The sequence below is a fragment of the Rhamphochromis longiceps genome, linkage group LG4 (genome assembly GCF_057381845.1).
Source record: "Rhamphochromis longiceps isolate RC_006_pf linkage group LG4, R_longiceps_female_GT1.1, whole genome shotgun sequence".
Taxonomy (NCBI): domain Eukaryota; kingdom Metazoa; phylum Chordata; class Actinopteri; order Cichliformes; family Cichlidae; genus Rhamphochromis; species Rhamphochromis longiceps.
Genome location: NC_140560.1, coordinates 4,290,893 through 4,315,444, shown reverse-complemented (window position 1 = coordinate 4,315,444; position 24,552 = coordinate 4,290,893). Strand labels below are relative to the sequence as shown.

The 24,552-nt window shown below is 40.9% G+C and overlaps 2 protein-coding genes and 1 long non-coding RNA gene across 4 annotated transcripts in view; 1 reads left to right on the top strand and 2 right to left on the bottom strand.

Annotated features, from left to right (window-relative positions):
* Positions 1-24,552, bottom strand: part of LOC146670845 (uncharacterized) — a 372,233-nt gene that overhangs the window by 160,465 nt on the left and 187,216 nt on the right. The gene's annotated exons all lie outside the window — the stretch shown is intronic.
* prl (prolactin) lies at positions 1,256-6,172 on the bottom strand. Of its 2 annotated transcripts, XM_085402950.1 has the most exons (5): positions 4,858-6,172; positions 3,741-3,853; positions 3,278-3,385; positions 2,357-2,539; positions 1,256-2,241 (listed from the first exon to the last, which is right to left on the bottom strand). In XM_085402950.1, exons 1-5 carry the CDS (start codon positions 4,919-4,921, stop codon positions 2,050-2,052), a joined length of 660 nt encoding a protein of 219 aa, XP_085259076.1. In that variant the 5' UTR covers positions 4,922-6,172; the 3' UTR covers positions 1,256-2,049. The 2 variants fall into 2 exon arrangements, with proteins under 2 accessions (XP_085259076.1, XP_085259075.1); XM_085402949.1 differs by lacking the exon at positions 4,858-6,172 and having other exon boundaries at positions 3,741-3,992.
* On the top strand, positions 3,872-22,558 carry LOC146670850 (uncharacterized). Its single transcript, XM_085402951.1, has 6 exons — positions 3,872-3,999; positions 4,780-4,870; positions 8,406-8,486; positions 11,679-11,831; positions 19,606-19,716; positions 22,198-22,558. The coding sequence occupies exons 2-5, from the start codon at positions 4,863-4,865 to the stop codon at positions 19,691-19,693; spliced, it is 330 nt and encodes a 109-aa protein (XP_085259077.1). The 5' UTR covers positions 3,872-3,999; positions 4,780-4,862; the 3' UTR covers positions 19,694-19,716; positions 22,198-22,558.

Genomic DNA, 24,552 nt, shown 5'->3' with positions numbered 1-24,552 from the left:
ATTTGAACAACATCTCTAAAATTAGAAATATCCTGTCTCAGAGTGACGCTGAAAAACTAGTTCATGCATTTATTACTTCCAGGCTGGACGACTGTAATTCATTATTATCAGGATGTCCAAAAAACTCCCTGAAAAGCCTTCAGCTAATCCAAAATGCTGCAGCAAGAGTCCTGACAGGGACTAGAAAGAGAGAGCAGATTTCTCCTGTTTTGGCTTCCCTTCATTGGCTTCCTGTTAAGTCCAGAATTGAATTCAAAATCCTGCTCCTCACATACAAGGTCTTAAATAATCAGGCCCCATCTTATCTTAATGACCTTGTAGTACCATATCACCCTATTAGAGCACTTCACTCTCGCTCTGCAGGCCTACTTGTTGTTCCTAGAGTATTTAAAAGTAGAATGGGAGGCAGAGCCTTCAGTTTTCAGGCCCCTCTTCTGTGGAACCAGCTTCCAGTTTGGATTCGGGAGACAGACACTATCTCTACTTTCAAGATTAGGCTTCAAACTTTCCTTTTTGCTAAAGCATATAGTTAGGGCTGGACCAGGTGACCCTGAATCCTCCCTTAGTTATGCTGCAATAGACGTAGGCTGCCGGGGATTCCCATGATGCATTGAGTTTTTCCTTTCCAGTCACCTTTCTCACTCACTATGTGTTCACAGACCTCTCTGCATTGAATCATATCTGTTATTCATCTCTGTCTCTCTTCCACAGCATGTCTTTATCCTGTCTTCCTTCTCTCACCCCAACCGGTCGCAGCAGATGGCCGCCCCTCCCTGAGCCTGGTTCTGTTGGAGGTTTCTTCCTGTTAAAAGGGAGTTTTCCTTCCCGCTGTCGCCAAAGTGCTTGCTCATAGAGGGTCATATGATTGTTGGGTTTTTCTCTTATGAAGCGCCTTGAGGCGACTTTTGTTGTGATTTGGCGCTATATAAATAAAATTGAATTAAATTGAATAGTGCTAACTACAGTGGACAGCTATTCAAAGGCTGTTTTCTTGTATTTGTGTCAGTGTTGATGGTATACTTCCACTAGTTTAACTAACTGGTGTGTGTCATCTGGCTTCATGGATAGATAAAGCTGGGTATCATCTGCATAGAATGAAAATGCTGTGCCTTTTGATAATACTACCTAAGGAAAACAGAACAGAACCCCGGTGGAACTCCACTGATTATATAGTGAGATCAATGAGCTCAGGCTGTTACATGCACGCTACTGATTTCCATTAAAACAAAGAATAAGTGACAACATTCTACTGTGCAAGAAAAACTTTAATGAAATACAGATTTAAAAGAAACAGTTCAGTTAAAAGGCACTAAGGCAACAATGCTTTTTAAAAGATGTCATTTAATCTAAAGTGCAAATGCTGCAGTTAATTAAGCATTAGTTAGGAAGAAAACATTCTCCACTCATTTTCTCCTTTAGTAGTATGACTTTGTGGGGATACTGCTTTAACACAACAAAAGGATGAGGAGGAGTCACAGGTTGACACACCGATTTGCTTCCATTCGTGACCACTGTCTGGTCACTTCATAATGCCAGGCCAGCTGGAAATCAAAATGGAAAGGTGCTCCATCAAGAAAGACAATGACACATTACTAAGGTCGGACAACAGTCTGCAGCTCCCCTTCCTATACTTTAAATCTGTTAACCTTTAAGGCTACTATTTAACAATCCTCCATAGTGTAAAGGTTTACACGTGTGCATAAACAAGCAAAAGATCTCCTGGCATAATCCCAGGAGGAGACACAAACTTCTTTGGGGTTGCATCAGGAAGGCCATCCAGCATAAAACACAATTAAACAAGGGGAGCGATCCACTGTGGTAACCCCTTGAGAATAAGGCAACAGCTGAAAGCAGCTTTAATTTATACATACACACTGAGAAATGGAGCAAGAAGGTCAATTTTTATGTGTTTTTGTAACTTATAACTCCTCCTTATCCTCGTGTTGCAAAACTAATCAGCAGGTAGGAATATAGTACCATGTATAATTCTATAGGCAGTACAAGCTTTCAGAACAATCTCCCCACAGAGTCAGGCTGGACACCCACTCTTCAGCACATCTCTGGTTGCATCTTTGCTGCCCGGCAGCGTAGGACTTTCAGGAAGCTGTCAATCTTGTGAGAGTCCCGACGGAGGCAGGACAGCAGAAAGTTGAAGTTGATCAACTTGGTAATCTTGTCCTGGCCGAGGCTGGTGCCTCCTCGGTAGGGCAGTGAAGTGATGGCCTGAGCAGATGAACCCATCTGGACACAAACAGGCCGGGAAAAATCATTTTAATGATACATTTTGTATTTGCACTGTAAATGAAAATAACTTTTTATTTTCCCCCCAAAGCTCCTGCAGCCATCTCTTACACACCTTGCTAGATAGTACATCCAAGCCATCCTTGAGACTTTTGGAGTACTGCTGCATCTCCTGGATCTTGTTGAATATGGTGCTTTGTGCTGGGTGAGGCAGGGCACTAGCGGAGGAGGACAGGAGTACGAGAGGGTCCGACCAGGCTTGGAGGAGGGAGCGAGCCAGGGACATCAAATCTGACTCCTGGACAAGAAATAAATAGAAACAATACCACAAGAAGGTGAAGATGTTTGTGGGAAAACAGAAGCAGTATGCAGATTTGTGTCAGTCAGATACAGATTTCTTACTTTTGTCTAACTAAAGTTAAAAGGGGGGCAGGGGACTTCCCATGATGCACTCAGTGTTTCCTCTTTTCAGTGTCTGTGTGTTTACACACCACTCTGCATTTGATCATTAGCGATTATAAAACTCAGGCTCTCTTCCACAGTGTCTCTTTTGGCCTGTTTACCTCCGATTACCCTAAATCGATCACAGCTGAATCCGAGGCTGGTTCTGCGAAAGGAAGTTCTGTAAAAAGGAAGTTTTTCCTTCCCACCGTCACCAAGGGGGTCATCTGATTGTTGTGGTTTTTTCTCTCTAGTCTTTACCCTACAATATAAAGCACCTAAAGGCAACTTGTTGTGACTTTGCTCCATCTAAATAAAACAGATATCATTGAATTGTGTTGAAAATGCCCCTTTTTTTCTCATTAGCTTTTGTAGACAGTCAAATCCACACAGTCATTCTCAAAGTACTCTTTAAATGACTTACTGCTTAAAGGGGTCTCTGGAATATAATGTATTTCGCATGAGCTTGCAAGGTTGACATTCAATTTGATGTATAAGAGACAGTGGGGAAGGTGTTAAATACAAAACTGAATAATATGTGGTTAAAGCACATGGACGCAAACAATAATGTCAATACTGGAGTAAAAGCACTTACCGATACTTGAAGTGCTTGGTCCTTGTCAATGGGCGTCTGTAGAGAGGAGGTGTGGCACATTGCGGGACGCGGCATGATCACCCTGCCTATAGGAGGGAAGTGAGAGTCCTGGGAGGGACAGAAGTTGAGCGTTAGTCTCTTTAAAAAAAGAAAACGAACAGATTTTTCTCTGTGATGGAACGTAAGGATGCAGAATGCTTTAATTCAACAGAAAGGCTTTCAATCCCCACTTTTCAGGACATTAAATGAATATTGTCCTGCTCGAATAGATCAGTTAAAATTGTTTGCTGTAATTCAGTGCATAGTTCCTGAAGATGAGGCAGCTTCAAGCAGACCCACTGCACTGCATGTCAAGCTAATAAGGAAGCATCGGGTTTAAACAGGAAGTTTGTGTTTTTTATGTTTGGGGAGACTGTGACATTTCATTTACAGTGCAAACACACACACACAAACAGGTACAGACCAGCTCCTGGGTGAGCGTCGTGCTGAGCGAGTGCAGTTTGTCAGAGTGCTGAGAGGCTCGCTCGAGCAGTTCGTTGATGGGGACGGCTCTGCACATTGCCACCACACACAACACTGTGAAGCATGAAAAGATGAGCGGAGGCAGAGTTAGAGAAAGCAGCTGCAGGGCCACAGTTTGGTGTCCTTTTGGCTTTTTCCCTCTTTTTCTCTTACGTCTGCTTATCGGGGGGGCTGGGTGGAATGTGAGCATCATTCAACAGGTACAGCTGTCATTTGTTTTTCCTTATTTTTCTTTTATGTTTGAGTTAAAATTTCTGACCTGCATCTAATCTATAAAAGGTATACTTTATTTATAGAAACAAAATTTCTTGTTAATCATAAATATAAATATTACGCTGGGTCTGATAACTGATTTTCAATCTGGCTTTAGTCAATGCAAAAGTGCCATCATCAGTGCTGCCATTATAATTATTAGGTTAATTTAATTCAAAATGTTATGCACTGAAAAATACATTAAGAATACATTATTATGGCTTTCTAACTTCTAGTATAATAAATAAATAAATAAAAACAAATTAATAGCCAACTCTGGTGCAATCATTTTTAAACATAACTTTTTAAAATCCCCTTAAAAAAAAACAAAAAAAATATTTTTTTTTAATAATTACTACAATACGTTGAATAACAAGCAAGAACACTTAGTGAAAAAAGTATATTAGTGAATGAATGGTACGTGTCATATAATTTTATTGAAAGCTAATCTAAATTTGGTTTATATAGGGCAAAGAAATGATCAGACCACTGCAATAAACAATGTTAATAGGATGATATTTACGTTTAATATATGCGATACAGATGCATATATTGATGTTATGCAGTTTGGTTGTCAGTGCTGGTGAGCAAACTTGTAACAGTGTTGTTTCTAAATATAATCACGCTTACAAATTTGTATCTTGTTGGTACAAAACTGTAGAACCTCAGGTCTGAACATTTACATTTTCATAAACGCAGATTTTAACTTCTAACATTTTCTTTTAAAGCAAATGATCCATTCTAAGCATCGTGGACTGTTCTGTACAAATCAGTTTTCAGAAGTAAAACGGCTACGCTGAGCTCACCTGTCATGAAGAGGTTGGTTCCACTGGTTCTTCTCTGAGCCATCTCTCTTCTTTTTCTGTCCATTAGCCGTCGCTTCTTCTCCTCGTCGCTTTTTCTTCTTCTTGGTCCATCTTGCCTCCATTTTATAGTTCTTTGGCTCCAGTTGTTTGGTTATGCAGGAGCAGGGTGACTGTGTGCTAATTGTCAAGAACTTGCTGGAACCAGTTTATAATGAGAAACATGGTGGAGGGGCTTTGAATGGATGCAACAGGATGCAGTCACAGGTTGATAAGGTGTGCGTGTGTGTGTGTGTGTGTGTGTGTGTGTGTGTGTGTGTGTGTGTGTGTGTGTGTGTGTGTGTGTGTGTGTGTGTGTGTGTGTGTGTGTGTGTGTGTGTGGTGGGGTAAGGTGGAAAATGTTTGTTCCTGATTCTGATTGGGTGGATGAATAAAAATGCTCACATAAAGTTTTGTAAAAGCGCCGTGACACATGCAGGTTTGACGTAACCAACCAACAGGTTCTCCCACAGGACACGAAAACTCTAACACAACTCTAACACACCTGGATTACAACTGATCTTTTCAGTCCTTGAGCTTCTTCCATTTAAGCCATTAAACTTACAATTCTCATTAAATGATCTAGATGACATGACATAAGTCAAAGTAGAAATGAAAATCTTCAGTTTTAATAACCAGGATGAGCTGTGGGACCAAACAATTTGTAAGTTGACCGTTAATCTTCTTACAAATGTATTTTACAAATCACAAATATTTAGAAAAATATTAAAATATTGTTATAAATAAAATATGAGAATAATATTATGAATTCCTTAGTAATACGTACCAGTTTTAGCTGAAGAGACTCAGTAAGCACGTAAGATCTTAAATGTCATGCTATGTATTTGTTAATGATAAATATTGTTACATAATAAAAGTTTAATTACTGATCAGTGAGACCATCCTGATCATCAGGCATCAAATACTGCTGAGATGTGCACATGCTGTTGTTTATCATTTCTCTGTAGGCACCTGTTGCCAAAACTAAGAAACATCATATTTGAACTAAAATCACACTTTCAGTTATTAATGATTAGTGAAGAGTAAATAAAAGTGGTAACGATTAAAAAAATAACATCTTGAATCTTGTCAACTAAACATGTATCTTTGCATTACTATTGATGGTTATTATAAAGCATTACACAGTATACTTATGTACACCAGGTCATACTTGTGCCTATTTAGTATGCTTTTAACCTTTGAGTAGAGTTAGACCTTGCTCTTCTCACCCGCAAACTCATTTTGCAAAATACAGGCAGTGGAGGCATCTGCTGGACAAACACGGAAGTACACACACACACACACACATCCCCCATTCCTTTTCCAGGGTGTGTGTGTGTGTGTGTGTTTGTGGGGGTGGGGGGGTGGGGGGGTTACTGGGCTAACTGGTGAGAAGTGACAAAAAACAAACGACATGACGTAAAATTCAGCTTTTCTGAGATTTTATCTCGTTTTATAGAGTATCAGCAATTGATCCTTGTTGGTCTCGTCTTTGGCGACCGACAAAGTCTGTAATCACCTCATTCTTAATGGTGCTGTGATTTAATTTATGATGATTTTATTGATATTTTTTTCCAAGCAGCTCTTTCCATCAGGTTTGTGTGCAATCCATGGAGATTTTAGCAGAGCTGATTATGGCGCTGCCTCTTTCCTAGAGCCCACTCATGAAGATGAAACTTTTCCCATGCCCGAACCCAAAAAAGTATTTTCACTAGATCACCATCACAGGTCACCTTCAACAAGGTTTTACTCTTTCTCTGCCTGATTTGCTAATCTATGAGTTTTCATGTCTATACCACATGAAAAGTTTATATAAATTAGCCACCTTTTGGTGTTGTTATGCCATGGAGACGTTTGTGTGTGGACTTTGCATCTTGTCGCTGTGTTTTCTGGCTTCTCAGGTACTCCAGGCTTCCTCCCACATGCATTCATATAAGCTTAACTGGTGTTTCTAAACTGGTCATAGGTGTGAATGTGAGTTTGAATTCTTGTCTTTTTCTCTTTCTTAGTCCTGGGATGGACTGGTCGCCCATGTCAATAGCTGAGATTGACTCAAGGCTCCCCGAAAGAGCCTGATTCGGATAAGAGGCTAAGTAAATGGATGGCTGGATTATCCCAGTGTTTACAGATGGACTCCAGACTGCACTGGTGGATTGAAGTTGCAAACACTACAAACATTTTTATCCCACAACTCAGCTCAGCGTTGTGTGGAAAGTTCCAACCAAACGATTTTATTAATATAGCACCAATTCACAGCAATTGCTGTTTCAACTGTGCTTTATATTGAACGCAACAGCACCTACAATATTACAATCTGCCATGGTGGGTTGGAGTTCAGGGGTCTAAATGCAAACAGACCAAACATTTCACTTTCTTAAAGAACATGAGCAATTGTTTCTAGAGCTCTGTGCTCTGTCTCAACCTCAGGTCCTGTGCCATTTGGGCAACTACGAATAAAAGGTGTTGTTTGACAGTAAAGCCGATTTGATGACGATTTTGTGACTACCAAGTCATTAAGCAATCAGTGAGTAGTCAGATTTTCTCAATGCACATCATGACTTCTGATTGTAAAAAGAGACTTCATAATGGGACTGCCTAACCAATACAGTCTCTACATACAGTCTGTGGCTCTACTGTTTTACCTACAGTCTACAGTTTGTAATGGTAGGGTCATCATCAAGACAGCGATGGCGATGAACACCAAACCAGTTTGTGACGTGACAGTGGCGACGTCTATCTTTTATCGATGCCTCGAGCACAAAAAGGCACGTTTGTGATGTGGTGTTGACTGTTTCATCAAACGGGCTCCTGTTCCCTTTGTGGACACATTCTCCAAAAGTCAAGAGGTCATGTATGTGATGCTCGCTTTAAACAGCCCTCCCATACACTCCCCCCCCCAACCTTATCCTTTCAGACTATACTACCAAAGTACCACAGCAGGCGTCTCATGTGTGACCTACAGACTGACTTTGAAGGCTCCTCTGATTTTAGCACCACCTCCAGCATGCACACACACTTTTTTGTATTCTACCTGCTGGCAGCAGATTCCTGTTTATTGTCAAGAAAACAGTTCATGTTGTTGGCTTTGTCTCACAGAGCAACACTGACTGTGTGCTTGCATGTTTAGTAAATATGCATGCGGTGTTTAAATCATGCCAAGTCAGCATGCGGCCTGAGGGTCTTACGTGTATGAGGGAGGAAGCTGCACATAGATGAGCTAAAAATGAATCAGAATAAGAGAAAAAGAAAAATGTGAGAACCTCCAGAGTCATATTTCATTGTTTTATGGACTGTTAGGGTGGCCTTGCTGCAGGGCACCACAGTGCTGCCAGCACGCTATGCATTAAATGTTACACATTTATGTGAATCCCCCCCCCCTCCTCTTGAGTTCCCTTTAACCCCCATGGTGTCTCAAACAGAAGCATCTTCTTTTTTAGGCTGTTGCTCTTTTGACTTTCCATATTCCACCTCGCCACTCCCCCTCCCCCAAACACTCCCTGTTTGTCTTTCAGACTGCTGACAGCAAACCCACCGTGCACAGTTTTTTCCCCTAGCTGTCCACCTCAGGATCCAGACATCCCATCTGCAGATAGGTAGGATTTAACAGCATTGGTGAATACATTTAAGCAGGTATGCTGGGGTTTCTGCACAGGAAGCCACTTCTGTGATTGAAAGTACATGGTGTACTTGTCCTGACGCGCATGAGCAACATAGTTGTTTTGCCCAAAGAGATGTTTTCCTTATTTTCTGTAAAAATAATGCTTACAGTGGACACCGGGTAATCTGATGACATGTCTTTTTTTCCTTGAATAGTGGAATTTGGTCATAATTTGTTCGTGCTTTACCCCATGACTTCATGCCAGTGAAATTACGCATGAGTGAGCATTATTTTTGGGAGAGAAGGTGACGGAAAGAGGAGTCTGTTTGTTTTTTAAAAGCAAAGAACTAAGTGGTTGGCATTGTATGCTAATGTAATTTAGGGACACTTTTCTCTGTGGAATATGAATGAGGAGTTTGGACTGTTGGATTGTTTCAGGGTCCTGAAACAATCCGAGTGTGAGTCCTGGCTGATGTGTGGCTGAGATCGTAAAAGAAAAGAAGTAAAAAAAAGAAAAGAAAAGCATGTGTTGTTTTATCGTGAAACTCCGCAGCGGTGGCTACAAAAACGGCCTAAGTTAATAATGCTCACACACATGCATTCACTCCCTCTTCCTTAAATGGGATTGTGACAAGTGTATAAATCTTTTCAAGCCACATAGTGGGAGCAGAATTACACAGAATTATGATCCTTATTCAAGCAGCAGTTGTGGCTAATTGAGTGTCATCTTCAGGGTGTCTGATGTACACCCAGTTCCTGTTAAACGATCCGTCTTTGTATGAGGTGTGGACTCTGGACAATGACTTCCACTTCCTGTGCTTTACTGAATTCAAATTAATATTTATAAGACAATCACAGTTGTTATTATTATTATTATTATTATTATTATTTTCTTTTTAATGATGATGGTGAAAGGAAATTCCTTTTTATTCCTATTTATTCCAACATTCCCAAGGGTCTCACCTTTGTCTGTTCTGGTTAATTTTTTTTAAAGCAAAGTTAGTCTGTATCCAAAAAACAAACAAACAAATTTGTTAGAATCTAACCAGCAGCTCTGAAGGCGCCAGGCCACAATATGAAACGATAAAGCAGTATGCTCAGTGTAGCTCAGCTGGTGTATTAAAATGGATCTGACACACTTTTTAGACTTACAGAATAGACTGCATTTCACTTAGTTGCAAGTTGAAGGCTGAAAATCAAACTGGCCTCCTTTCTTCGTATTTTCCGTATATTATTTTATTTACTCTGGAGCTAGTTAGCTTAATTTAGCATGAATACTCCACATGTGACCAAATATCCCAATGTCAGGTTTTCACCTATTTGAAGAAAAAAAAATTCACAATAACAGTAATATTACAGTACAGTAATATTAAATATATATTACAGTACAAATATATAAATGAAATCAGGAAAAATGCATTTGTACCATACCAAAGCTGTAAGCTAGCTGTTCCCAGCAGCTAGCTTACAGCTTAAAGTAAGCTAACAATGTCCTGGCGCTGTGTGTGTGTGTGTGTGTGTGTGTGTGTGTGTGTGTGTGTGTGTGTGTGTGTGTGTGTGTGTGTGCGCCACTTTTTCTTTTCTTGGTGGGGACCAAAATCTGAAATTTACTATCCTCGTGGGGACCACCAGCCCTATTGGTTCCCACGAGTTCGATGGCATTTTTCACACTCAAAGTGTGGTTTTAGTGTCAGGGTTATGGTTATGGTTAGGTTTAGGGTAAGGGTTAGGCATTCATTTTTGATGGTTAGGGTAAGCGCCATGGGAAAGCATTATGTCAATGAGATGTCCCCACTAGGACAGCAACACCTGACGTGTGTGTGTGTGTGTTTGTGTGTGTGTGTGCGTGTGTGTGTGTGTGCTTTTCCCAGAAAATTTGTTTTCCCTTTCTCCAAATTATGGTTAGGGTGGAGTTAGGGTTAGAGTTACCCACTCAGACCTCGAGGGGTTAACTGTCTGCTGACATCACCAAAATGGCAGCCAAATGAATAAAAGGAAAACCAATCTTCTGATCATAACGGAAAGGTAAAAGCAGCAGACAGATTAAAAACCAATATTTATAAAAGTTATACCGTATAAGTGAGTAAATCTACATGCTGGATGAAAAGCAAAACCTTTATCTTGGCAGCGAGTAGGAGCCGTTGTGAATAGAATTGGAGTCAGGATGGAGGGATTGAGGCCCCTGCTCTTCGGTGGGTTGCAGGAAAAGTGGAGCAGAGAGATGATGAGACATCATGAAGGTTAATTTTTTTTAAAGCAAAGTTAGTCTGTATCCAAAAAACAAACAAACAAATTTGTTCGAATCTAACCAGCAGCTCATCAAAAAACTCAATCAGAACATTAATTAATAGTAAAAATTACAATTAGCAGCCTTCGTCCTAACTCTGACATTCCACGCAGTTCTCATGTGACCTTGGGAAAACTTTGGAGTTTGGTCACATTTTCCCACAAGGACACTTGGCTTCACTGATTTTGACTAAATGCAATAAATAAAGGTATTTAATTTTGCCTAGTGATTGTAAAAGATGGTGCCCTTTAACGTGTTTCCTTGTTATATATATTCCTTGACCTTTCAGGAATGGCAGCCATGAGCTGTGATGAAGACTTGCAGTTGCACAGAATTACCAGTAGATGGCAGCTTTTTGACAGACAGCTCTCGTTGGAAGACGAGCTGTCATGGTTGTCATGTGTGTGTGTACTTGCTTACACACACACACACACACACACACGTACGTTCATTTCACAGTCCACAAAACAACAACTTTAAAAACCTGACTTCAGGCCACTCTGATTTCTGATTTTTCATTTCACAGACATAGTAGTGGTATTGGTCGCTTCAGTGCATCATGGAGTTTTTATCTATTTTCTGAATGCCTGAACTAACACCTGTTAAGTAGTATTATAGGCATCAAACCTGTGTGATGAACCTCATAAATAAGGAACCCCAACAAATTCTAGAATCCTTTTTCTGTCCTTGTTCCTAAATCTTCCTCTTCTGGGTCACTGCCCTTTCACCTCTTCCACCCCCTCCCTCAGTTCTTGACTGCTATGTACACACGTGTGCTTCCCCTCTCACATGTTTTATCTCCTCCCACCTCCCGCTGTGCTCCCCTCCCCTTTCACCAGCTCGCTCACATCTCTACTTTCTCTCTCTGTCTGTCTCCGTTGGTGGCGCTGGGATCCATAGGCGTTCAGAGGACAAGAACTGGACAGCATACGCACCCTCAACACCACGTAGCAGCACCACCGCAGACATGTCGGACTCTGAAACCGCCGCCGCCCCTGCTGAGGCCCCCGTCCCTGCTGCTTGTGCAAACATCAAGGCTGACCTGGACAAGTGGTAGGTGCATGTTGGAGTGATTAACAGAAAAACAGTTTATATGTTTCTCATTTGCATATTTGCATATCCTTTAGAGTTGAAGAAAGGTTCTTATCCCAGACGCCAAAAACATAATAGGAACCTCTTGCAGTTCTTGGGTACACCTTTGATGCCTACACAAGTTCATCTCTGACTCTCAGAGTTGCCTTTAAACGTTTACACGCTGAGAAGTCAAAACCGAATTATCTGGATCATTCGTGATGTTCTTGGCCGTTACTTAACGAGCTATCAAACTGGAAAGAAAAACACCACGGCACCCAAATTAAGGGGGAGACTCGCATGTGTGGCAGCGGCTGGTCGTGGACTGCGGTATCCTAAAGTGCGCCATCCCAAAATGGAGTCGCTTCAGCGGTCATTGGCGTTTGCACTAAAAGTCTCCACATCTTGCGTGTTGAGATGTAAATGAATTTGACAACCTAGCTGAGCGCAAGTTTGAAGGTTATGAAAACTTAGGGTACCCCATGTAGGGCAAAGCGATTAAGGGATTAATGATGCGTGACAGCGGTGGTGATGCTCGATGCTTGGCCATACGGATGGATGGAGGCTGGGAATCTGCTTACGTCACTTGCCTCCCTTTCCCCAGAATTCCTCGCGTTAGCTCGTTCTGTTCGTATCCAGTGTCTCCTTTAGCCTCTTGCTATGTCAACGGACACAACAGATGCTGCTTTGTGAGAATGGAGGATAGCAATGACATAACACTACTACAGACATTTAGAGGTCTGAGTTCTTCACAGTCAAGTTCAATGAACTCCAGGGAACAGTTTTTATAGTGATTTCTTCAGTTGTAGTTGGAATTTGAGCTGTTCTGGTGTTAATAATTATGTGCTGGCAAAGTAAACACATTTTATTGATAGCAAAAGCTGCCCAGTTTTCTTCAGCCAGCCTGTTTAGTCTTGATAAGGTGGATATGAATGTGTGAAGCTATTAGATAAGCAAGCAGGTTGAGTGGGAATGGAAGGCATGGCATGGGTAATTGGCTAATCATGCGCCAGTGTGTTGATGACCTTTCCGATACCTCTGATATTTCTAGGTGAATGTTGAGGTTTAACATATATTCAAATGAAATATACAACTGATAACTGATTGATAAGTTCAGTTCCTCTTATGTTAAAGAATACACTGGGCACTCTGGCAAAAGCTGGCACTCTCAAGAGTATTTGAAAGTAAATGTTTTAAGGTGATAAGATGTTCTGTTGCTCATGCGGCATATCATGGTTTTACAAGATTATACTGTATGCGGGTCATTGCATGAAGCTGACCTGAACCTAACCTTGAAAGGTTGAAAATCAGGCAGCACCAGCACTATTTGTCCTTTAAGTTGTATAGAGCCAGAGTTAATTGTCCTACACTGATATTTGTCCCATAACCTGTAATTTCTGTGGAATCACTTTTTAAACTAGGGATAAATTTAACAGAAAAATAATTATGCTAACAAATTAATCATCAGTGAGTGCAGAATGGCAATCACTGTGAAATCAGTGTGTGTGTGTGTGTGTGTGTGTGTGTGTGTTGAGCTTAGAAATGTCACCAGAATCAGCAACTTTACAGAGTATTTTTAAGGAATTTTAGCTATTAGTTTAAGCTAGCTTCACAGACCTGGTTTGTTGTTTACCTTCTTACAGTGCTATTTTTGGCCACATGGGCCTTGTAAATGACCCATTCATTAAGAATGGGAGAATTAGGTACTAACTGGTAAACACACAGCACTTACCTGCTTAGCAATTAGCAGCTAAATGTTAAATTAAAACTACAGGGGTGTGTCGTGTTGGTAGCAGCTAATGCTAGCATTCTAGGCACGGCCCCATCGTTCTAATTCCCTAAGATCTGTAAGCAGACTTTTTTATATGAAACTGAAAGTCTAACCTCTTAGCTGTTGGGAATCCCACACTCATTCAGCTTTGCTCCTAAATTCATACGCTACATGTAAAAAGTAGATTTATTTTGCTGATACTGACATTCAAATTAACTTCTTTGGTTTAAGGTACAGTTTATACAAGTCAGCTCTCTATAGGACTTGCATCAGTATACATGCTCGCTTATATGATGGATGCTCCTGTGTACATTCATGTGCTGAAAGGAAGAATTCTTGCTATACTGCGGTCTCCATCAGTGTTATCCCAGCCAATTTTGAGCCAACTGTAGAGCCAAGAGGGCTCTGCCCTGTGTAAGCAATATATCAGAAATACCTGCGTATTTATAGACAGCAGCTTGTCAAAGTCATGGATAGAAATGTTACAAGTGTGACTGTATATGCTGGGTATCATTGCATGTTACTAGTCGGAGGTCACATTACTGCTCCACCTGACACCTGCTCCTTTTTAAGCAGGGCAGCCAAATAAGCAAACGCTTCTCTTTCACACCCAGCTGGAAACTTAGAGGGCAGCCATGATTAATATAGTCATGACCCTGTCAAGGTCACAGTGGCAAAGTCACACAGAGGTGAAGTGAGCAGGTTAAAAACTAAAATGCAATGCATGAACAGTATATCAACTATATTTTCCTTGACATTTATGATGAACTGAACTTGACGATGACTAACTAGCATTAATAAAGTGTTAAAAACATTATAAATTATAAATATATGTTTATTCCATACATTTTTCAAAAATTGCTCTTATTGATAAATGAATCACATGTTGTGTTATTTGTTTCAACCAGAGGCCTCAAATAAAGACGGCACGATACCACTTTTTTATGTCCGATACCAATACCAATATCATAAATTTGTAATAATATCTGCCGATACTGATATGAATCTGCTATAGCGTATTTTTTAATCAATAAAACTGTTTGTTTTTTTAATATCTTGCTGCATTTTGTATAAGTTCATACTTTTTGTCTTAAAAAGACAAAAAAACAAAACCACTAAAGCTATTCTCTTATACTTGTATTCAAAAAATACACTGCACCCAAAATAGTTCATAGTTCTAATAAACTTAAATCCTCCATCCTCCCTATTCTGGTATTTTAAAGAGTACTTAGCAGAAATATTAAACAACCTAACTAATAGGGCTGCCAACTCCCAGCAAAAAAATTGGGAACCACCCTCCGCCTCGTTTTGCTTAATTGACGTAATCAACTTTAATTTAATGCACGTGTACAAAATTTTTTTTTAAATTAAAAGAAATGCACAGAAATAAATTATTGTTCTACAATAAATAAATAGATAGAAATCTTTCTTCAACAGAATTGCAGACTGCACAGATGGTACCTTTACAAAGAAAAAAGTACTATAGCTTACTAGGGTATATATTCAGGGATGCACATAAGTGGTCCGCAGGTGCGCATTCGCTGTCAAAATAAAAGATGCACAACAGATAAGAAGCACATATTCGAGAAAACGCGCTTCTTTTGCATAAGTAATTGCTTACGGAGCTTGCTTCTTCGACATCTTTAAGAGTTCTGAACAAATGTCTGTCCTCCTCCAGAACATCTTATGTACACAAACACACGTTCCAACTTCTTATCCGGTGCGCGTCTTTTATTTTGACAGCGAATGCGCACCTGCGGACCATTTACGTGTACCCCTGTATATATTAGACTTAACAGTTACTATATACAGTAATGGACTTCTATACATTTTACATCAGATGAAAAATTTGGTTGTAAGATTCAGATAATTCATTATTAAAAGCTCGACATTTTAAATGAGAATAAGAAAGAAAAGTATGTCTTTGTGCCCCCTTGTCCCTGTTATTGCCGTCCCTGGCCCCCTGGCATAACTTTGCTAGATCTGCCCCTGCACAGTTACCAGCTGTCAGCTGCATAGAAAAGAATCCTGGTGTAGAAAGTAAATAGAGAAGAGGCAGTCGCTCCATATATCAGTTGTTAAGCTTAGCGTGGGAATGCTTTACAAACATTCAGAGATGAACTTACACACTTGCTTTACTTCTCTCTGGGATCACTTCCTCGGAGATGAAATGCCGGGTTGGTAGCAACGCTCCAAATGCTCAACCAGACCGCCAACAGGTCTGGCGCGCCACAGCCGCTCTATCACGTGACGCATACTGCTCCCACGTGCTAAGGTTCTGAGCTGAGTTACGCCATGTCGCAAGTTTTGTGAGGTGCTTTGGGGATATTTAATGGATCGGATTACATTTTTTATATCTCTCCGATATCCGAGCCAGTAATTTAGGTCAGTATCGGACCGATGCTTAATATCGGATCGGTCCATCCCTAGTCTCAAAACACCTCTAGCTGCTCCAGTGGCTCCCTTAATTTATTTAAATTCATTTATATAAATGAATAAATTTATAAAAGAAGGCAATGTGCCATGTTTATCAATGTAACTTCTATTTATTGCTGCTGAAAATTATTCCTTAAATTGTCTAGTTGTAAAAACGTGTAACCTATACCTGTATGTACCTAGGGTGCTACGTGTTTTATTTATTATGATTCATTTGCAAAAATACAGGTAGGACTGAAAGTATCTCTTTAGCTTTTAACATAAGCATAGACATACCAACACATATTTACTTCCTCTACTTCAGGTTCTCTTTTGCTGGTATAATAACAATGTATTTTTTTTAAAGAGCAAGCTCTTTTTTTAGTTCAATAATTAAATAAATGCAACAAAACATGATATTACTTTAATGAAATTGCAAAGTTAAAGTACCAAATGGTCATAGATAGCTCACTGAAGAGTAGCCACAGTCTCAAAGTCTCCTCAAAAATGAGGTCAAGGCTGGTTTAGACACCTGTTTGCAGGCCATGGCGATCTATGCAAACTCCTACAGTGAACATGCTGAATGTTAGCCATAGGAACCGTGGACATGCTGGCCTTACTCTTCCTCTGCCTTCCATAAACACTCTCACACTCACTTCCACAGTCGGCCTCTTTGGGCCCGATCGCCTGCGGCTGTATGGACGCACATGCATTTAATTTCTGGCTGGAATTTGGTGACTCGGCAGACGTCAGTAATCTGAGTGTAGCACTGCTGCTGTGTCAGACTAGCTACAGCCTCTTCCCCTCCAGCTCACCATGCTGGACGGACAACAGCTTTCACGCCTGTGGAATCTGTTTATTCATTGTTTTGGTGATTTTTTTTCAACATCCAGATGGGTAAAGTGCATTTTACAAAAGCAGATTTTTGAAAGACTCAGATGTTTCAATAAAGGCACAAAATGGAACATCCTTACTTCTTTGGGTCTTAACTTGTTGACATATATTGTTTTAAGAAGTCTCAAGCAGAAATGTTGGACAATCACCGTCCTAATAAACTCTGTGCTTTGATGATTCTCATCGCTACCTCACAGGACAGTGACACAGCTAATCACATGACCTCCTGGCTAAATCCTGGCATCTGCATCATCATTTTACCCTTCTGCACCTGCTCACTGATCTATTATACATGTTGGTCCCAGTGGACTGACTATAGCAAGCCCAGCCTAAATAATTCAGATTACGCTTCCTGATTGTGTCCAAGACAAGGAGACAACGTCCCTCCTCCACCCCGTGCAGAGTGGCAATCGGACCTGGACATGCTTGGATCAGGATACTAGTGCTCAGTGGTGCAGAGTTGCTTTCATTCAGTCTGTGGTCATATATTCACTAAAACAACCAATTGGTTTTGTTCCTGGTTGCTTGTACCACGCTCATTCAGAATCACGCTCTCTCTCCCTCTCTCAGAAGATTGCGTGATGCCTGTAGTTGCGATGATGTCATCAGATCCTTACCCTCGTCTGCCCATGCATGTGAGCACCCTGCTCCTATGCTTTATGTAATCCCTATATTTTCTTAATATTTGTTCACATGCAGATAGTAGGACTTTACAAGTACAATAATGTTCCTGTTCTTCTTCTTCTTGTTGGGTTTGATTCAGAGACATGTACATGCATGTTGATGGCACTGTGGCAGGATTATCTGGCAACACAGCCTCAGGGTTTGATTCTGCTCAGCTCTGATGTTGGGTCATTATTGCAGTGCATGCAACATAACCACTCAATGCCCCACTCCCATTTCCTTGCACACCCTCGCCAAGCAGCAGACACACATCGTTCTCTCCAACTCTCCTGGCAAAGTAAAGTGCTGAGTGATAATCTGCAGCAGCCAGCTGTACGTTACATCACTCTGAAGGCGCCAGGCCACAATATGAAACGATAAAGCAGTATGCTCAGTGTAGCTCAGCTGGTGTATTAAAATGGATCTGACACACTTTTCAGACTTACAGAATAGACTGCATTTCACTTAGTTGCAAGTTGAAGGCTGAAAATCAAACTGGCCTCTTTTCTTCGTATTTTCCGTATATTATTTTATTTACTCTGGAGCTAGTTAGCTTAATTTAGCATGAATACTCCACATGTGACCAAATATCCCAATGTCAGGTTTTCACCTATTTGAAGAAAAAAAAATTCACAATAACAGTAATATTACAGTACAGTAATATTAAATATATATTACAGTACAAATATATAAATGAAATCAGGAAAAATGCATTTGTACCATACCAAAGCTGTAAGCTAGCTGTTCCCAACAGCTAGCTTACAGCTTAAAGTAAGCTAACAATGTCCTGGCGCTCTGTGTTTGTGTGTGTGTGTGCCATTTTTTCTTTTCTTGGTGGGGACCAAAATCTGAAATTTACTATCCTCGTGGGGACCACCAGCCCTATTGGTTCCCACGAGTTCGATGGCATTTTTCACACTCAAAGTGTGGTTTTAGTGTCAGGGTTATGGTTATGGTTAGGTTTAGGGTAAGGGTTAGGCATTCATTTTTGATGGTTAGGGTAAGCGCCATGGGAAAGCATTATGTCAATGAGATGTCCCCACTAGGACAGCAACACCTGACGTGTGTGTGTGTGTGTGTGTGTGTGTGTGTGTGTGTGTGTGTGTGTGTGTGTGTGTGTGTGTGTGTGTGTGTGTGCGTGCGTGCGTGTGTGCTTTTCCCAGAAAATTTGTTTTCCCTTTCTCCAAATTATGGTTAGGGTGGAGTTAGGGTTAGAGTTACCCACTCAGACCTCGAGGGGTTAACTGTCTGCTGACATCACCAAAATGGCAGCCAAATGAATAAAAGGAAAACCAATCTTCTGATCATAAAGGAAAGGTAAAAGCAGCAGACAGATTAAAAACCAATATTTATAAAAGTTATACCGTATAAGTGAGTAAATCTACATGCTGGATGAAAAGCAAAACCTTTATCTTGGCAGCGAGTAGGAACCGTTGTGAATAGAATTGGAGTTGTGATGGAGGGATTGAGGCCCCTGCTCTTCGGTGGGTTGCAGGAAAAGTGGAGCAGAGAGATGATGAGACATCATGAAGGCGGAGGAGGAGCCAGTCAATTGGTTTACGTTCATGTAACATGAACCCTCTCCTCCTGTGGCCTCCCCCTGTTACCTCTGTGTCTTATTATCTCTCCATTATCACGCAACCTCCCTCCCTCCCATCAAACAGATGGGTCCACGCACATGGCTGTTCTGTCTCCCTCCCTCTCTCTCGCTCCATCACCCTAATGCACTGTGGCAGTGTCGGCTGTGTTCGCTCCTGAATGGGAAGCCTGAAATTATTCCCAAGCTTGAAATCGCTCTTCCTCTCTCGCTCTGTCGCATTCATCTCTTCTTCCTATTCTTCAGCTTTTCCCTCTTGTTGAGAGCTGTTGCTCGTGTTTTTGCTTCTACCAATGTTAGCACACCAAACATGCATGTGTTTTGCCAACAGAATTCCTTGGATTGGCATCCAGTTGATGCTTAACTCCTGTACGTGGGTTTACTTGAGGTCTAACTGTTGTTAATCTTTCCTGCAGTGTGGCGGAGAAGGGAGCCGGCGGCTGCAAAGATCTGATGGAGGCCTTCGCTGCTTGTGTGAAGAGTGCAGCTGAAGGGACGTCATGAGGAGTCGCCCTCCAGCCTCAAATGTAAGCATGTTGCATAATTGAATGATTAATTCCATAACAGCTTCGGTGGGGGGTTATTTATAGAAACCTTTGTGAATCGTCTGAAAATGGTTTCAACAGGAATAGAGAATACAAGTGTTTATTCTCTAAATATATCTTTAACACTAGGAGTCCCAGGCTTCTACCTTTCTACCTTTAAAACCCACCACCAGCCAAATGGCTGGTAGGCTTTTAGCTAGGCTTTAGCTTCAGCCAAGTGGAAGCTAAATTGGCTAGTCATTCATATGTAAATTAGGTTGTTAGCTGGGAATTCTGGAGGGAGGGGAGTGGGGGTGTGTGGATGAGGGGGAGCTGCTAAAAGCTGTGAACTTCCTTTTGTGTTTCATCTTGATGCATTCTCAATCATCCAGGGAAATAAATCTCCAAAAGTCACCAACTTGGAGTGTTTCAGTTTGCCATCTTAGGGAGAATCAACACACATGGGTGTATGTCCTTTGTTGCTGAGATTTATTGATAAAAACAGTACAAAAAACCAACCATTTGTACACATATTTACAAATAATAATAAAAAGTGAGTGAGTACATTTCAACATTTTCAGCAATCACTCACAATCCTGGCACTGCCATGGTATCTGTAGTCTGCATTTACCACATGTGTATCTGTAGCAGTGAACACATCGCACAGTGGCATGATTGTTCTTGCATTTGTGTTTGACCTGACACATGGCTCTTTTTCCAGGACTAGGTGTGGAGGGTTGTGTCCGAAGCAACTGTTCTTTTCTTGCCTTCTTCTCAGCTACAAGAGAGTGAGCCAACTCTCTTGCAAGCTCCACCACATTTACATATGAATGACTAGCCAATCCACTAGTGGATTGAGGAATTTCCCTGCGAATCTTGTTGACTGTGCCGAGGATGGTGGTTTTCAGTCTAAGAAGTTTTTGCGCGAGTGAAAGCGATGTGAAAAAATTGTCCGTGGTAACATTTCTGCCCTTGTCTAGGAATGGTTCCATCAGCCTCATTACTACATTTTCAGAAAGTCTCTCCCCAGTGGGACGATTGGGGTCCTTGCCAAGATATGGGAAGACATTGCAAATGTACTTGGATTTTAGGTCGCAAGCCACCCAAAACTTGATCCCAAACTTGTCAGGTTTACTTGCAATATACTGCAGGAAACAGCACCGAGTCTTTGATGGGAAAAGCTGTTCATCAACGGTGATATGTAGACCAGGGTTGTAGCACGTGATGCAGTTGGTGACCAATGATCCCCACACACTGGAAATTGCAGCGAACTTATCAGTCTTTGCTCGATTTGCTCCATTGTGGCATCAATCAGACCACTGGTATAATGTTGAAATGTACTCACTCACTTTTTATTATTATTTGTAAATATGTGTACAAATGGTTGGTTTTTTGTACTGTTTTTATCAATAAATCTCAGCAACAAAGGACCTACACCCATGTGTGTTGATTTCTCCCTAAGACGGCAAACTGAAACACTCCAAGTTGGTGACTTTTGGAGATTTATTTCCCTGGATGATTGAGAATGCATCAAGATGAAACACAAAAGGAAGTTCACAGCTTTTAGCAGCTCCCCCACCCCCTCATCCACACACCCCCACTCCCCTCCCTCCAGAATTCCCAGCTAACAACCTAATATACATATGAATGACTAGCCAATTTAGCTTCCACTTGCCTGAAGCTAAAGCTTAGCTAAAAGCCATTTGGCTGCTCTCCGGGTTTTAAAGGTAGAAAAAGCCAAATGGCAGTCCGTGGTGATGTAAGTGTTAAAAAATGAACTATGGCTGAATTCTCTTTAGCTGGTCCTGCTGGTTTACTGTTCCAACGCTGACTATAATGACTATAATGCTCAGCTTAGCCTTACTTTGACATATCAAAAGTTTGTTATTATTGCCAAGACTTGGGAGGATAATTTTTAGGAGAAACAAAAATGACATATTCTGATAAACTGGCAAATCAAATACATATATATGACTAAATAAAGATCCAAAATCTCATTATTGAGATGCTGAGTTTTAAAATATTTGCCGCTTTGTCAGTTGAAAAGCAGTTTCAATAAGAAGACACTTAAAATAACAATCCACTCACCAGAATTAACAAACAGCCCGACTGAGTGATCGGTCTGCTGTAGATATCAGTTCTTGGTAAGGAAACAGGTACTTTAATGCAGGCGTAAATGTATGCAAAACAAAGGATGAGAATGCAACTGGATCAGCCAGACCACATACAGAGATGATCTGGATTTCACTGGATCTGAGCCATGTGGGAATGCAGCCTGGACAACACCCGTGGCCAAAGGTATTCAGCTGGCCTACTGTATAATGAAAAAGGGAAGAAGCAAGTGGTATGATTTGGGAAGGTTGCAACATGTGACGCTCCTTGTCTGTATCTGTTTGAGATCAGCGGTTAGATATCAGATTATTTGTCAGGTCTGCCCAAAGGATCTTTGCCTTCATCAAGCTCAAATGTCTCTCGCTATTGCAGGTCCACTGCACTGAGTCCTCCAAGTTCCCAGCATTTTCCTTCTGCACAACAGCACTGGACCGATGACAACAACTCGAATGATGAAGATGATGATGATGATGATCACAGAGAGGCAAACACTGTGTTGATTTGGGCCGAGTTTGGGATCTGGTGGCAGAAACCACAGTTTCCTCCCCCCTGTCCTCCCCCTCATGTTTTAGGTTTTTCTGGGTCCCGCAGTCTTACCCGCTATTCCCCTCGTCCCTATGGCTGATATACATTATACTGACAATTCCAGAGAGCCAATGGGCTGTGATGTAAATTGTCGACTTGAAATGAATACTTATAAATGGTAATAAAAAGTATGAAATACTTGGTATAAAAACCAACTTGTGATTTCTGGCCTCTTGATTTGTAATACTGAGGATGCAGCAACCTTTGACCCAATCCTAGTTGTGCCTTGTAGAGGTTAGAGGTTAGCATGTACACCAAGACAGTAAATACGCAGAATAACTTCTAAATAACCGAGTAGCAATCTGAACATCTTTGTGATCATCAAAAGGATAGAGTGATGACACTGCTTCTGACATCAATGCTAGTTAAAATGGCTGTACAGAGACACATTATTGTATTGCTACAGTATGTCTTTATTTTCTGCAACATCTCCAATTTTTCCCAACATACTGACACTTTTTCAAAAACATATATATTAATTATTAATGACAGTTTATAAAGTAAATATGTCGTAAGGACTGGTTTGTCTAGTGACTGTTAATGCTTAGCTATCTTCAGTGTTAGCATTTTGATGCTAAGGATGAAACAGTGGAGTTCCAAGTTATCAGCTAATGCTAGCTAGCTTAGTTGCAATACACATATAATAGGGTGACCAACCATCCTCTTTTCCCCGAACATGTCCACTTTTCACGTTCTGTCCGGAGCGTCGGGGAGGATTTTCGAGATTGATGAAAATGTCCGGGTTTTTCTATAGGCCTACAGAGGAACCATATGTGTGATGTCATCTCCGAGCTGATGCTTTGTGAGCGCTTGTTCTGCGCTCACAGACTGGACAGACAGCGTGCAGCAGCGCGCCTGATGATGTTTAAAAGACGTCAAAGCGCAAGTGGAGCTTTTCAGATAAACTGCAAAATAAATTTCCCTCATACGGTCCCGGTAATTTTTCTTATAAAGGTGAGGCATTCTTTCTGCACCATTATTTAATTCCAGAGGTTTTTGACTTCTTTTTTTTGTCCATGATGACTTGTAAAAGCCTAAATGACATTTTTGTTTCACCATTCATTGACCGCACAGAGAAGGCATTGTTTAAATGTGTTAAAAATTTCTTTAAGCAAACAGTATTATTAAAGTTGGAAATCAAAATATGGTCACCCTAACATATAAGATAGTTAAAACTAATAAAATACTAGAATCTCACTCACCAAGTCTGAAGGACAAATTTGTTGGATGGTTTGTACCACACAGCAAAGCACGTGATCAGTCAGGCAATCTGCAAAAATGCTCCAAATGGCACTAACAGCACACACAAAGAGACAAGGTCAAATTCAATGAGTCAGAGTAGTGAAGGAGAGCAGATTTGATGGGGACACATCAGTAGGGATGGGTATTGATAAGATTTTAACGATTCCGATTCCATTTTCGATTCTGTTTAACGATTGGATTCTTTATCGATTCTCTTATCGATTCTCTTTAAAAAAGGAGAACACTAAGGTCGATTAGCTTAGAACTTTGTTTTATATCTTCTCTTTGAACAAGATAGAAATTTAGGAGTAACATGGCCTTACAAACCCAACAGTGAGATCTTAAGAGATCCAGCCTACGGCTCTTCAATGGGGTGTCACAGGGTCCCCAGGAAAAAAAATGTAAATGTAAAATAATAAAATAAATATTCTTCTGTAGCAATAACAAAGTGTAACATAAATTATTCTGTAGCAATTACACAAGAATATCCAGAAATGTCCCTGCCTACAATTAAACACATTCACTTACCAAAGTGAAATCGGGGGCATCTGCTGTGGCAAATGGGTGCAAGCCTTTGACCACAAACTTAGTCACTGCTCGGTGACATTCGTCTATCCTGGCCTGAAAGGAGACGCTACCGGTAGACTGCAGCGAGAACTGCCAGCATCTGAGCCAGACTCTGTCTCTCCCATCATGGTCACCTAAATGCACAGTAATGGCAGGTTTTGTAATAAGGCAGATCGCGCTAACATAATATGCACTGTTAGTTGATTATTTACCTGCCGCATTAACGGGAGAGGACGTGCAAATGTTACCGCTGCTGCTGGGTTGAGATTCACGAGTCTGGAGCGGAATTAAAAACACGACATTCATTTAAGGTTATCACGTGTTTTGTGAGCA

Bases quoted from the DNA above. Each gene is read 5' to 3' on its own strand.
- prl (XM_085402949.1), bottom strand. From the start codon at position 3,992: ATGATGCTCACATTCCACCCAGCCCCCCCGATAAGCAGACGTAAGAGA. The intron at 2,540-3,277 runs GTAAGTGCTTTT...TTTCTTGTCCAG, and splicing joins ACCAAGCACTTCAAGTATCG to GAGTCAGATTTGATGTCCCT. The intron at 2,242-2,356 runs GTGTGTAAGAGA...GTTTGTGTCCAG, and splicing joins TGGATGTACTATCTAGCAAG to ATGGGTTCATCTGCTCAGGC.
- LOC146670850 (XM_085402951.1), top strand. The intron at 8,487-11,678 runs GTAGGATTTAAC...TGGGATCCATAG, and splicing joins GACATCCCATCTGCAGATAG to GCGTTCAGAGGACAAGAACT. The intron at 11,832-19,605 runs GTAGGTGCATGT...TCTTTCCTGCAG, and splicing joins AAGGCTGACCTGGACAAGTG to TGTGGCGGAGAAGGGAGCCG.